The sequence below is a fragment of the Chiloscyllium punctatum genome, chromosome 2 (genome assembly GCF_047496795.1).
Source record: "Chiloscyllium punctatum isolate Juve2018m chromosome 2, sChiPun1.3, whole genome shotgun sequence".
Lineage (NCBI taxonomy): Eukaryota > Metazoa > Chordata > Chondrichthyes > Orectolobiformes > Hemiscylliidae > Chiloscyllium > Chiloscyllium punctatum.
In genome coordinates this window covers 155613644-155626901 of record NC_092740.1, presented here as the reverse complement: position 1 = coordinate 155626901, position 13258 = coordinate 155613644, and the positions used below count along the sequence as shown (strand labels likewise).

Sequence of the window (13258 nt, the reverse complement as noted above, 5' to 3'; positions counted from 1 at the left end):
CTAAATTCTAGAGAAAACCATTTCAATTTGTATAATTTCTCTTCATGATTTAAGCCCTGAAGTCTAGTAAATCTGAAATCAGATGATGGAAATCACAGCGGCTGCAGCAGCATCTGTGGAGAGTGAGCAAGCTAACGTTGAGTCTAGATGATTTTTCCTCTCAATTTAAAACGTTAGCTTGATCTCTCCCAACAGATGCTGCCTGACCTGTTGTGATTTCCAGCATCTTCTGTTTTCAGTACAGTTTCCAGCATCTGCAGTAATTTACTCTTGTTCTTGTAAATCTTGTTAGTACTCCTCCAAGATCAATGTATCCTCCCTAAGGTGTGGTGCCTAGATGTGGTGTCAGTACTCTAAGAGGCATCTTACCAGGGTTTTGTATAACTGCAGTATAAGATCTGTGTCCTTATACTCCAGGCTACAGTGAGAACTGCAGATGCTGGATATCAGAGTCAAGATTAGAGTGGTCCTGATGGAGGGATCCTGCCTGAATTGTCAATTTTCCTGCACCTCGGGTGCTGCCTGACCTGCTGTGCTTTTCCAGCACCACTCTAATCTGTCCTTATACTCCAGCCAGCTTCTTGATTATTTTCTGCACCTTTTCATGTGTGTAGTACTTATTGCAACATAGATCTAAGTGTCGTTAGGCAATTGCTTTCACTCTCTCTCTTTCCTCCCCACCACCTCCCTCCTTCCCTGCTTATGACAAGATGGAAGAAAACACAATGTTTTGCACAGAAACACCGCTGGGCTGAAAGCACACAAAACCATGACCCTTACTGCATCACAGTTTCTTGTTCAGTCATGCCATCGTGGGGAAGTGCAAACTGGACACTAAGTGCCTGCCCAAAGAAGGAATAGAAACCAAGAAGTCTGTATTCCTTGGCTGCTCTACCTTTGTTTCGACTTGAGTGAGAGATGATATCGTCTAACAAGCAAAACAAAATTTTGTGTGTACTCTGCTGAAGCTTGATGTAGGTTAATTTATGAAACACAGGGAGGCTGCATGGGTTATGACTTTATGATTTTTTATGACTCTGTTAGATGACAAGAACTAGAGCAGTGAGAGGAAGTTTGCAACTTTGTAGGAAGATGTCTTAGGATAAATACGCAAACTGCGGAAAGCCTCGCTAGGCTGCTATTGGAAGACCAAGTTGTAAAATACAAAATCACCAGCTTTGAGGATTGATCAAAATCTTTGCCCTGAAACACTCAAGAGAAAATCGGCAACTGAAATAAAGCAAAAGAATTGGGGATGCTGGAAATCTAAAACAAAAACAGAAATTGCTGGAGATACTCAGCAGGTCTGGTAACATCTGTGGGGAGAAAACAGGTTAAGTTTTGAGTTCCGTGACCCTTCAAGTGTCTAGTCACCAGATTTGAATCGTTAACTCTGTTTCCTCCACGCTGATACTGAGATCTACTGAGTTTATCCAGCAATTTCTGTCTTCGTGTCAGAGAATGTTGGGACAGTGCAGCCCCCAAACATAAAGTCGCTATACTCTTAGATGCACACAACACTGAAATCAACGGTCTAAGTCTTGTCCTGGTTTGCCTTACCAAAATGCAGCATCATATATTTATCTAAATTAAACTCCACCTGCCACTTCTTGGCCCACTGGCCCGTCTGATCAAGATCTCACACGCTGAGATCACCTTCACAGTCAGCTATATCAACAGGTTTTGTGTTATCCACAAACTTATTGACCCTTACCTCCTATATTCTCATTGTTGATATTCATGATGAAAATCAGTGTACCTAGAATCAATCCTTGAGGTACACAGCTGGTTGCAGGCCTCCAGACCGATTTAACAAACCTCTACCACCAGCTCCGCCCTCTTATTAAGGGCTGCTCTCTTATTTCGACAGAGACGGTTTAACCGGAGGGTAACCGTGTCTCAGGTGAGCCAAGAAGTTGAGCAGGAGAGTCAATCATGGTAACCTCAGTCGGTGTGGGAATTGAACCCACGCTGTCAATGTCACTTTGCATCGCAATCCAGCTATCCAACCAGCTAAGCTAACTGGCCATCTGCATGATGTCCCAGATTTATGAGGGGAATCAACTTGTAAAGATTTCACTGTCTCCTCGTAGACGAAAGGCACATTGCATTTCAACAGTTTGTAATCACACGTTGACAAAAGGAAAGATCAATATCGATCTGCATTGGGAATATCATGAAATCTTGCATATCAGGCCAAGTTGGCAAGGAAACTGTGTTGGCAAAGGCACCTGGCCATAAAAATAAAACATCCAGCATTGTGTTAGCATGCATGTCTGAAAGGTCAAAACTTAAATCAGCTTAAAGAGAAGCTACCATACAGACATTGGTTTAAAAAGTTAAATTTGTGAGGGAAACTTGCTAGTCCAAAAATTATGGGCTTGATTTTTAAGTGGGTAATATTTTTGAGTATTGATATGCTCAATTTGGGCTCAAAAGGACCACTACAATGACATAACATCAAAGCAGAACATGAAATTGTTCATATTAATTCTTCAAAATTTACTTTGTAACAAAAATCTTGCAAACTTTGTACATTTCATTCAACACAATGCAAATGCCCATTAGAAATTACCTGCAATAGTTTGCATTCAAAGTCACAATGCTCACTGTCCAAATCCCTGTGCAATTAGTTCCAATAAGTGGTTGCATAACATCACTATGTGGACCTGTCTGGTTATCTTCATAATTGACAGTTTTGCTGGTGACTTCCTCATCATAACTCCATAATAAGGGACATGAAGACAGACCGTTGAGCAGGCAGGTAATAGAAGGATCCGGACCACGTGCAGGTGGATAGGACTAGTTTAGAATTAACATCATGGACAGCACAGACATGATGGGCTGAAGGGTCGATTCCTGTGCTGTACTGTGGTGCAGTTTTTCCATAAATGATTATCTTTGATAGTCCACCTTTTAGGAATGAGTCTCTTCTAGTCACTATTGGACAGGGAAGTTGGTAGCTTTTATTGTTCTAATTGAAATGTGACAAAAGCTGTGTGGTAATGTGGATGAAAAATCTTTGTGGTCAAGCAAAGGGTTGAAAAGATTGTGCCATTGATCGATGATTAAATAGTGCCTTTGGTGAATCTGATGCATCACTTAGCACTGGCCTTGAGCTCAGTAATATCATTATCCTTTGTACCTCCGAGTTTATAGATCAGATTGATCTGTGGGTGATGTGACCAATTTCTTTATTCAAGTTATCTCATTATGTCACATTTCTTTTTCTTTCGGCTTGAACTGGTTTTGTACTTGGGTTTTTTTCCTCCAAAGTAGATTATGTAACACCTGGTTAACAGGTTCTCACTAGAATTGGGTGAAATGAAAATCCTAGATGTGCCTTTTAAATTTATGAACCACGATAATTATATCAAAGTAATTAGCAATCACAATGCAGTTTGATCCCTGAGAAACTTGGGTAATTGTTTACTTGAAGTATATGGAAAAATAAATGTTCTCAGACCATAAATTGTAGGGCTAACGTTTACATGAGAACTTCTACACCAGTATATATGGTATTTGTGAGAAGCATGTCTATGAATAAGTTCTGTTTGTGTAGCCTGTGGAATGTGAGTCAACAGGATAGCCTATGACTACTTAAGTCGTTTAAATGTTTGCTATTGTGAAGTATTAGTATCAGTTTATTTGTACAAGACATAAGCAAACAAAATAAAAACTTCTTTTTAGAGAATCCTAGAGTCATACAGCATGGAAACAGACCCTACAGTCCAATCAGTCCGTTCCGAACATAATCCCAAACTAAACCAGTCCCACCTGCCTGCTCCAGGCCCATATCCCTCCAAGCCTTTCCAATTCATGTACTTATCCAAATATCTTGTAAACGTTGTAATTGTACCCACTTCCAGCACCTCCTGAGGAAGTTTATTCCACGTGTGAACCACCCTCTGTAAGAAAACAAAATCCTTTACCTAAGATGATAAAATAAATTATAAGATACTTTCTGAAATTTCACATCCCCATTTGATCAGTCATTTTCTTTTCATGGTTTCTGTATGTGTCTTTCTAGAAGTCAGGAAAGCCAGTGATGAATTTAACACCATTTGATATGTCTCTCAATGGATTAAAAACTTGGTTAATCCAGTTTTTGCATACTGTCATGTCATCAAATTAAATATGAAAGCACACCTTCTGAACATCATAGGATAGGTTTTCCAACATTTTTAAGAAAATGAGTTTTTTTTTTCATTACAGTCTTTTTTCCCTTCTTTTCCATTTCCTTCTGTGTATGGTTTCCAAATCCAGGCATTGGTGACCATCTGAAACATCCCCAAATGACCACTCTTGTAATACTAGAAAAATCACATCATTGGTTTGGATCCCAGAGGCATCCTGAACAAATCTTTTTCGATCAATAAATGTTTGACAGTATAGGCACTGAGGAGTCAAGACCCTGGTCAGACATTAAAGCCAGTTTACGGTTAGTTGACACTCTGGCTGAAACCATGGGCCTCAAACTTACCTGAGATTTTTCATTTGACTAGATTTTCAAAGAAGTATATGCCTGTATCCAAAAAGCTACTGGAAAGACTTCTTTGAAAATTGTCTAGAATTGAATCCAGATGGTTTTGTGGTACCATGTGCAATTCTTCTGTATTTCTAACCTCAATTGTTATGCACCATGCAGTGAAAGTGATGCTGATTTATGCCACTGGAGGCAAATTGTGCCAACTCCATATTGGTGATAATATAATTAACACAAATATTTTCTTTTTCCTTTTCCAGGTTGCATGACTGACTGGACTTGATGCATGGTGGTTGCATGACTAATGTCTTTGTGGATTTATGAATAAACAGATGCAGATATGGCTCACACTGTGATTAATGGGAGTGTTCCAGGTAATAGACTTTTTTATTGCAAGATCATACTGTGGGCATTTTCCATGGCGAAATCAAAGCCAGAGCATATCACTTTTAGATCCAATAGGATTTCAATTCCAAATAAATGGAGCAGGCTGTCAACGTAAAACACTACTTCTGCTGAACTGACTAGATTTGCTTTTCTGTAATGAAATAATGAATCGATAACAAACTCAAATGATTTCATCAATATAAAACTTAATGAAATTAATGCTACAGTATAAATGAATGTACTTTATTAGGTGGCAATATTTCATTTGTAACAGCATGTAATTAGTGGTGAAAAATTGATGCTAACTTCATTGCATTTGCAAGTGACACATTTCATTACAATTTTACTCAAAGACATCGCACCTTGGAGAACATAGAACATAGAAGAATACAGCGCAGTACAGGCCCTTTGGCCCTCGATGTTGCACCGATCCAAGCCCACCTAACCTACACTAGCCCACTATCCTCCATATGCCTATCCAATGCCTGTTTAAATGCCCATAAAGAGGGAGAGTCCACCATTGCTACTGGCAGGGCATTCCATGAACTCACGACTCGCTGAGTAAAGAATCTACCCATAACATCTGTCCTATACCTACCACCCCTTAATTTAAAGCTATACCCCCTCGTAATAGCTGACTCCATACGTGGAGAAAGGTTCTCATGGTCAGCCCTATCTAAACCCCTAATCATCTTGTACACCTCTATCAAGTCACCCCTAAACCTTCTTTTCTCCTATGAAAACAGCCCCAAGTGCCTCAGCCTTTCCTCATACGATCTTCCTACCATACCAGGCAACATCCTGGTCGACCTCCTCTGCACCCGTTCCAGTGCCTCCACATCCTTCCTATAGTATGGCGACCAAAACTGCACACAATACTCCAGATGCGGCCGCACCAGAGTCTTATACAACTGCAACATGACCTCAGGACTCCGGAACTCAATTCCTCTACCAATAAAAGCCAGAACGCCATATGCCTTCTTCACCGCAGTATTTACCTGGGTGGCAACTTTCAGAGATCTGTGTGCATGGACACCAAGATCCCTCTGCTCATCCACACTACCAAGTATCCAACCATTAGCCCAGTACCCCATCTTCTTGTTACTCTTACCAAAGTGAATCACTTCACACTTACCCATATTGAACTCCATTTGCCACCTTTCTGCCCAGCTCTGCAGCTTATCTATATCCCACTGTAACCTGCCACATCCTTCCTCACTGTCAACAACTGCACCGACTTTTGTATCATCCACAAACTTGCTCACCCAACCTTCTAGCCCCTCCTCTAGGTCACCTATAAAAATGACAAACGGCAATGGTCCCAAAACAGATCCTTGCGGAACACCGCTAGTAACTGCACTCCAAGATGAACCTTTGCCATCAACTACTACCCTCTGTCGTCTTCCAGCGAGCCAATTCCTAATCCAAACCTCCAACTCGCCCTCAATGCCATACCTCCGTATTTTTTGCAGTAGCCTACCATGGGGAACCTTATCAAATGCCTTACTAAAATCCAAATACACCACATCTACTGCTTTACCCTCGTCCACCTCCTTAATCACCTTCTCAAAGAATTCAATAAGGTTTGTGAGGCACGACCTGCCCTTCACAAAACCATGCTGACTATCCTTGATCACATTATTCCTACCCAGATGTTCATAAATCCTATCCCTTAGAATTCTCTCTAAGACTTTGCCCACAACAGAAGTGAGACTCACTGGCCTATAGTTACTAGGGTTATCCCTACTCCCCTTCTTGAACAAGGGAACCACATTTGCTATCCTCCAGTCTTCCTGTAGACAACGAGGACATAAAAATCAAGGCCAATGGCTCTGCAATCTCCTCCCTTGCTTCCCAGAGAATCCTAGGATAAATGCCATCAGGCCCAGGGGGACTTATCTATTTTCACCCTTTCCAGAATTTCCAATACCTCTTTCCTACATACCTCAAAGCCATCCATTCTAATTAATTGTGACTCAGTATTCACATCGGCAAGAATGTCCTGTTCCTGAGTGAATACTGACGAAAAGTATTCATTCAGTGTCTCCCCAATCTCTTCAGCCTCCACACGCAACTTCCCACTACTATCCTTGACTGGACCTATTCCTACCCTAGTCATTCTTTTATTCCTGACATACCTGTAGAAAGTCTTTGGGTTTTCCCTAATCCTGCCAACTAAGGACTTTTTGTGTCCCCTCCTTGCTGCTCTTTGCTCTCTCTTCAGATCCTTCCTGGCTACCGTATAACTCTCAATCGCCCCAATTGAACCTTCACGCCTCATCTTTACATAATCCACCCTCTTCCCTTTAACAAGGGATTCCAATTCCTTATTAAACCACGGCTCCTTCACACGACCCTTTCCTCCCTGCCTGACAGGTACATACTTATCAAGGACACTCAATAGTTGCTCCTTGAACAAGCTCCACATATCAATTGCGCCCTTGCCTTGAAGCCTACTTTTCCAAGCCACACATCCTAAGTCATGCCTCACCACATCATAATTTCCCTGCCCCCAGCTATAACTCTTGCCCTGCAGTGCACACTTATCCCTCTCCATCTCTAGAGTAAAAGTCACCGAATTGTGGTCACTGTCCCCAAAGTGCTCACCTACCTCCAATTCTGACACCTGGCCTGGTTCGTTACCTAGAACCAAATCCAGTATGGCCTCACTTCTTGTTGGCCTGTCTACATATTGTGTCAGGAAACCATCCTGCACACATTGGACAAACACCGACCCATCTAATGGACTCGAGCTATAGCTTTCCCAGTCAATATCTGGGAAGTTAAAATCCCCCATAACAACCACCCTATTACTTTCACTCTTCTCCTGAATCATCCTCACAATCCTTTCTTGTACGTCTCTCGGACTATTAGGAGGCCTGTAGAAAATTCCTAACAGGGTGACCTCACCTTTCCTCTTCCTAACCTCAGTACAAACTACCTCAGATGGCGAGTCTTCATCCATCGTCCTTTCCACCGCTGTAATACTATCCTTGACAAGCAATGCCACACCTCCCCCTCTTTTACCCCCACCTCTGACCCTACTAAAACATTTAAACCCTGGAACCTGCAACAGCCAATCCTGTCCCTGTTCTACCCATGTCTCCGTAATAGCCACAACATCGAAATCCCAGGTACCAACCCACGCTACAAGTTCACCTACCTTATTTCGTATACTTCTGGCATTGAAGTATACACACTTCAAGCCACTTTCCTGTTTACGGGCACCCTCCTTTGAGATTGATGCCATGTTTCTAACCTCCCTACACTCCAGGTCCTGCACCCTAAAGCTACAGTCTAGGTTCCCATGCCCCTGCAGAGTTAGTTTAAACCCCCCCATTGAAAAATTCCCCATTTGATAGCGAGTATCACAATCGCTCAGCCTCTACTTTGTCCTTAACACTGTTTAACCAAATGACTCTTTCAGTCTCCACTATGCAAGTTCTGTCACTTGTGTGCATCATTGGATGCACTTGGAGTTTTTACATTTCTGATGTAATTGCAGAATTAGTTTTCATTATACTGTATGTCATAGAGTCGGCTGATTCATTCTTTTCTGGTATTGTGGTCAATGTTGTAACATTTTCAAGATGCCTCCATTTAATAAACTTTTATCTTCACCCCAGTATTACCATACCTGACGGTAGCTCACTACCAGGTCCATAGCTTCAGCTATACAGGCCTTTGATTTTGCAGACAATATTTGTTTTAAACAAAAGTTCTTTGCCAGTTATACCTTAGTAGCTATGATCCCAGTCATAGAACATTTTCTGTTAGCTCCATAGTGTTTTCTCAGACCAACACAATTAATGCCATTCACTGTATTCAGCTTACCGAAAGGGGAAGCTACTCAAATACCCCTGTCCTAAATGATGGAGTAGCTCGGTGCATCAGTGCAAAAGGTAAGGCCAAAATATTTGCAATAATCTCCGGCCAAAAATGCCAAGTGGATGATCCATCTTAGCCCCTTCCTGAGGTCTCCAATGCCATTAGCGTCAACATTAGTCAATTTGTGACATTAAGAAGTGCTGGAAGGCAATGAATGATACAAAGATTATGTGACCTGACAACATTCTGTCAATAGTATTGTGGTCTTGTGCTCCAGAACTAAAAGATAAAGGTAGGGAAAGTCACCCTTGGGCTATTCTCACATTAGAGAGAGACGGCTGGTGGTGGTTTAATCTGAGGGTCACCATGCCTCGGGCAAGGGAGATGTTGAGAAGGAGAGTCCTTCATGGTAATCTCAGCCAGTGCGGGAATTGAACCCTGGCTATTGTCCTCACTCTGCATTGCAAACGAGCCATCCAACCAACTGACCTAACTGACACCGAGCCACTCCTTGGTCAGGTTGTTCAGTAGAATTACAACACTGGCATTTATACAACATAGAACATAGAAAAATAAAGTGCAGTACAGGCCCTTTGGCCCTCGATGTTGCGCCGATCCAAGCCCACCTAACCTACACTAGCCCACTATCCTCCATATGCCTATCCAATGCCCGTTTAAATGCCCATAAAGAGGGAGAGTCTACCACTGCTACTGGCAGGGCATTCCATGAACTCACGACTCGCTGAGTAAAGAATATACCCCTAACATCTGTCCTATACCTACCACCCCTTAATTTAAAGCTATTCCCCCTTGTAATAGCTGACTCCATACGTGGAAAAAGGTTCTCATGGTCAACCCTATCTAAACCCCTAATCATCTTGTACACCTCTATCAAGTCACCCCTAAACCTTCTTTTCTCCAATGAAAACAGCCCCAAGTGCCTCAGCCTTTCCTCATACGATCTTCCTACCATACCAGGCAACATCCTGGTCGACCTCCTCTGCACCCGTTCCAGTGCCTCCACATCCTTCCTACAGTATGGCGACCAAAACCGCACACAATACTCCAGATGCGGCTACACCAGAGTCTTATACAACTGCAACATGACCTCAGGACTCCGGAACTCAATTCCTCTACCAATAAAAGCCAGTACGCCATATGCCTCCTTCACCGCAGTATTTACCTGGGTGGCAACTTTCAGAGATCTGTGTACATGGACACCAAGATCCCTCTGCTCATCCACACTACCAAGTATCCGACCATTAGCCCAGTACCCGATCTTTTTGTTACTCATACCAAAGTGAATCACCTCACGTTTACCCACATTTAGCCAGGAATGGGATGTTACCTGGGTGTGTCTGGACCTCCTGAGACAGGATAAACCCAATTGAAAGCGAAGTACTGTGGATGCTGGAAGTCTGCAATTTAAACATAACTTACTGTAGAATCTCAGCAGGTCTGGTGGCATCTGTGGAGAGAGAATCAGTCAAGAGAAAGAGTGTAAACATTTTGAGTTGCAGTGAACAGATGAAGGATGGTTGGTTTGAAGGAAGATAAGTTGCATCCCTTTTTCAATAGCTCTTCGTGCTGTATTCTATGAGGATCTTCATTCACTGATGCATTGTAAAGCTCTGGAACATTGCACAGTGTTTCAGTGCACGAGTGAATGCATTTGAGTGAGGAAAGTGAGTTGGGCAGTGGGGAGGATGGCAGTGAGGTTATTTGGGGTTGGGATTCAGCATCGGTTGTATAATTGCACAGATGCTAGACATAATTTTAATCTGTCCAGCATTTCACAGATAAATATCCAGGCAACTAAGTTGGAAGTTCCAAGATCTTTCTGTGACTCTGCCTCCGAGTGAAGGGCATTTCCACATGGTCTTGCAGAGAAGGGGAAATTGCCCACCAGGCTTTCCAGGCAATCCCCATTGGAGCCTGTTTGTCTTATCCTCAGCTGAGTCATGACCAGCATCTTTCAAATAATGTCCAGTCTCCAAAGATCCAGGAAGTGGAAACTTTGGGCCATGATCTCCACACCAGAACTACATCTTCAAAATGGGTGATGACCTCCATTTGTATCATTGATCTTTAAAGAGACTGAGATCAGCTTAAGGGCTACTAAGGAAATGGCCAGAGTGGGTTTTGGATCTAGGTATTACAGGGAAGCTGTAAAAATTGTAATCATTCAATTTCCCATTGTAGGATAAATAAAGTGACTAGGTAAAGCTTGGACTAATTTAGTTGTGGGGTAAAGTTTGATGCCATCTTGTATATTTCCTTAATTTGATGCTGTAACAAATACTTGGGGTACTTTGAGTCCTTGTCCTTGGTGGCCTGGACAAAGGGAGAAGATACTCGATTAGTGGTGCTGGAAGAGTACAGCAGTTCAAGCAGCATCCAACGAGCAGCGAAATCGACGTTTCGGGCAAAAGCCCTTCATCAGGAATAAAGGCAGTGAGCCTGAAGCGTGGAGAGATAAGCTAGAGGAGGGTGGGGGTGGGGAGAGAGAGGCATAGAGTACAATGGGTGAGTGGGGGAGGAGATGAAGGTGATAGGTCAAAGAGGAGAGGGTGGAGTGGATAGGTGGAAAAGAAGATAGGCAGGTCGGACAAGTCAAGGAGACAGTGCTGAGTTGGAAGTTTGAAACTAGGATGAGGTGGGGGAAGGGGAAATGAGGAAGCTGTTGAAGTCCACATTGATGCCCTGGGGTTGAAGTGTTCCGAGGCGGAAGATGAGGCGTTCTTCCTCCAGGCGTCTGGTGGTGAGGGAGCGGCGGTGAAGGAGGCCCAGGACCTCCATTTCCTCGGCAGAGTGGGAGGGGGAGTTGAAATGTTGGGCCACGGGGCGGTTTGGTTGATTGGTGCGGGTGTCTCGGAGATGTTCCCTAAAGCGCTCTGCTAGGAGGCGCCCAGTCTCCCCAATGTAGAGGAGACCACATTGGGAGCAACGGATACAATAAATGATATTAGTGGATGTGCAAGTAAAACTTTGATGGATGTGGAAGGCTCCTTTAGGGCCTTGGATAGAGGTGAGGGAGGAGGTGTGGGCACAGGTTTTACAGTTCCTGCGGTGGCAGAATGGGAGGGTGGGTCGTAGGGGGGTGTGGACCTGACCAGGTAGTCACGGAGGGAACGGTCTTTGCGGAAGGCGGAAAGGGGTGGGGAGGGAAATATATCCCTGGTTGTGGGGTCTTTTTGGAGGTGGCAGAAATGTCGGTGGATGATTTGGTTTATGCGAAGGTTTGTAGGGTGGAAGGTGAGCACCAGGGACGTTCTGTCCTTGTTACAGTTGGAGGGGTGGGGTTTGAGGACGGAGGTGCGGGATGTGGACGAGATGCTTTGGAGGCCATCTTTAACCACGTGGGAAGGGAAATTGCGGTCTCTAAAGAAGGAGGCTATCTGGTGTGTTCTATGGTGGAACTGGTCCTCCTGGGAGCAGATAGGCGGAGGCGGAGAAATTGGGAATACGGGATGGCATTTTTGCAAGAGGTAGGGTGGGAAGAGGTGTAATCCAGGTAGTTGTGGGAGTCGGTGGGTTTGTAAAAAATGTCAGTGTCAAGTCGGTCGTCACTAATGGAGATGGAGAGGTCCAGGAAGGGGAGCGAGGTGTCAGAGATAGTCCAGGTAAACTTAAGATCAGGGTGGAATGTGTTGGTGAAGTTGAAGAATTGCTCAACCTCCTCGCGCGAGCACGAGATGGCGCCAATGCAGTCGTCAATGTAGCGGAGGAAGAATTGGGGAGTGGTGCCAGTGTAATTACGGAAGATCAACTGTTCTACATAGCCAACAAAGACAGGCATAGCTGGGGCCCATACGTGTGCCCATGGCTACGCCTTTGGTCTGGAGGAAGTGGGAGGATTCAAAGGGAGAAGATAGTCCCACAAAGATCTTTTTATGTATAATTTGGGGAAATAAGTGTCAATCAGTATCTGAATTTCTGCTGCTTTTCTTTTGATAAAGTTTGGTGATAAGATAAGAGATATAATGCATTTTCGACTACCCCATGTCTGCATCAAGAAAATTCTCCTTCATTGTCATTTAGTTTAAATCATCTTTCATAGCTCCATGCCAATCTTAGCACAGAATTGACTGTAAATTGCCAGATAAAACAATTAAGCATTAAGTTGATAACTTTATAGTTAACTTAAAATAACAAAATCAATGTTTCAAAATTATGGTTTCTGTCCAGAACAACCCGATTTGAATTGTAAATAGTTTAACATAAACCTGAACACATGTGCAGATTAATGCATAATTTAACAATCTGCATTTTTATTTTCTGAAAGGCTTAACAAATCTTCTGAGATGTAAGTACTAAGTGGTATATGACAGTATAAATGTTCCTTCCCACACAGCTACAATTTTATATCCTTAGTTGTAAACTGTTGTTCCTCCTAAAGATTTGTAGCCAGCCAGTGGAACTACTTCTTCTCAATTCCTTGCCCTTTTTGTTCTGAGCTTAGCACGATGCAACTGTACAACAGCAAGTGTTGGTCTTGGGCTGTGACTGAGTGAGTGTTTGCATGTGTCAAACTAAATGAACATTAAGAAAAGAGTA

General features: G+C 43.1%; 1 protein-coding gene across 8 annotated transcripts in view; it reads left to right on the top strand.

Annotated features, from left to right (window-relative positions):
- Positions 1-13258, top strand: part of kank1a (KN motif and ankyrin repeat domains 1a) — a 260651-nt gene that overhangs the window by 164484 nt on the left and 82909 nt on the right. For all 8 annotated transcript variants that reach the window (XM_072590828.1, XM_072590818.1, XM_072590809.1 and 5 more), the window contains one exon: positions 4747-4860. In XM_072590828.1, coding sequence (XP_072446929.1) covers positions 4827-4860 — 34 coding nt within the window. In that variant the 5' untranslated portion in view covers positions 4747-4826. The remainder of the gene's footprint in view (positions 1-4746; positions 4861-13258) is intronic.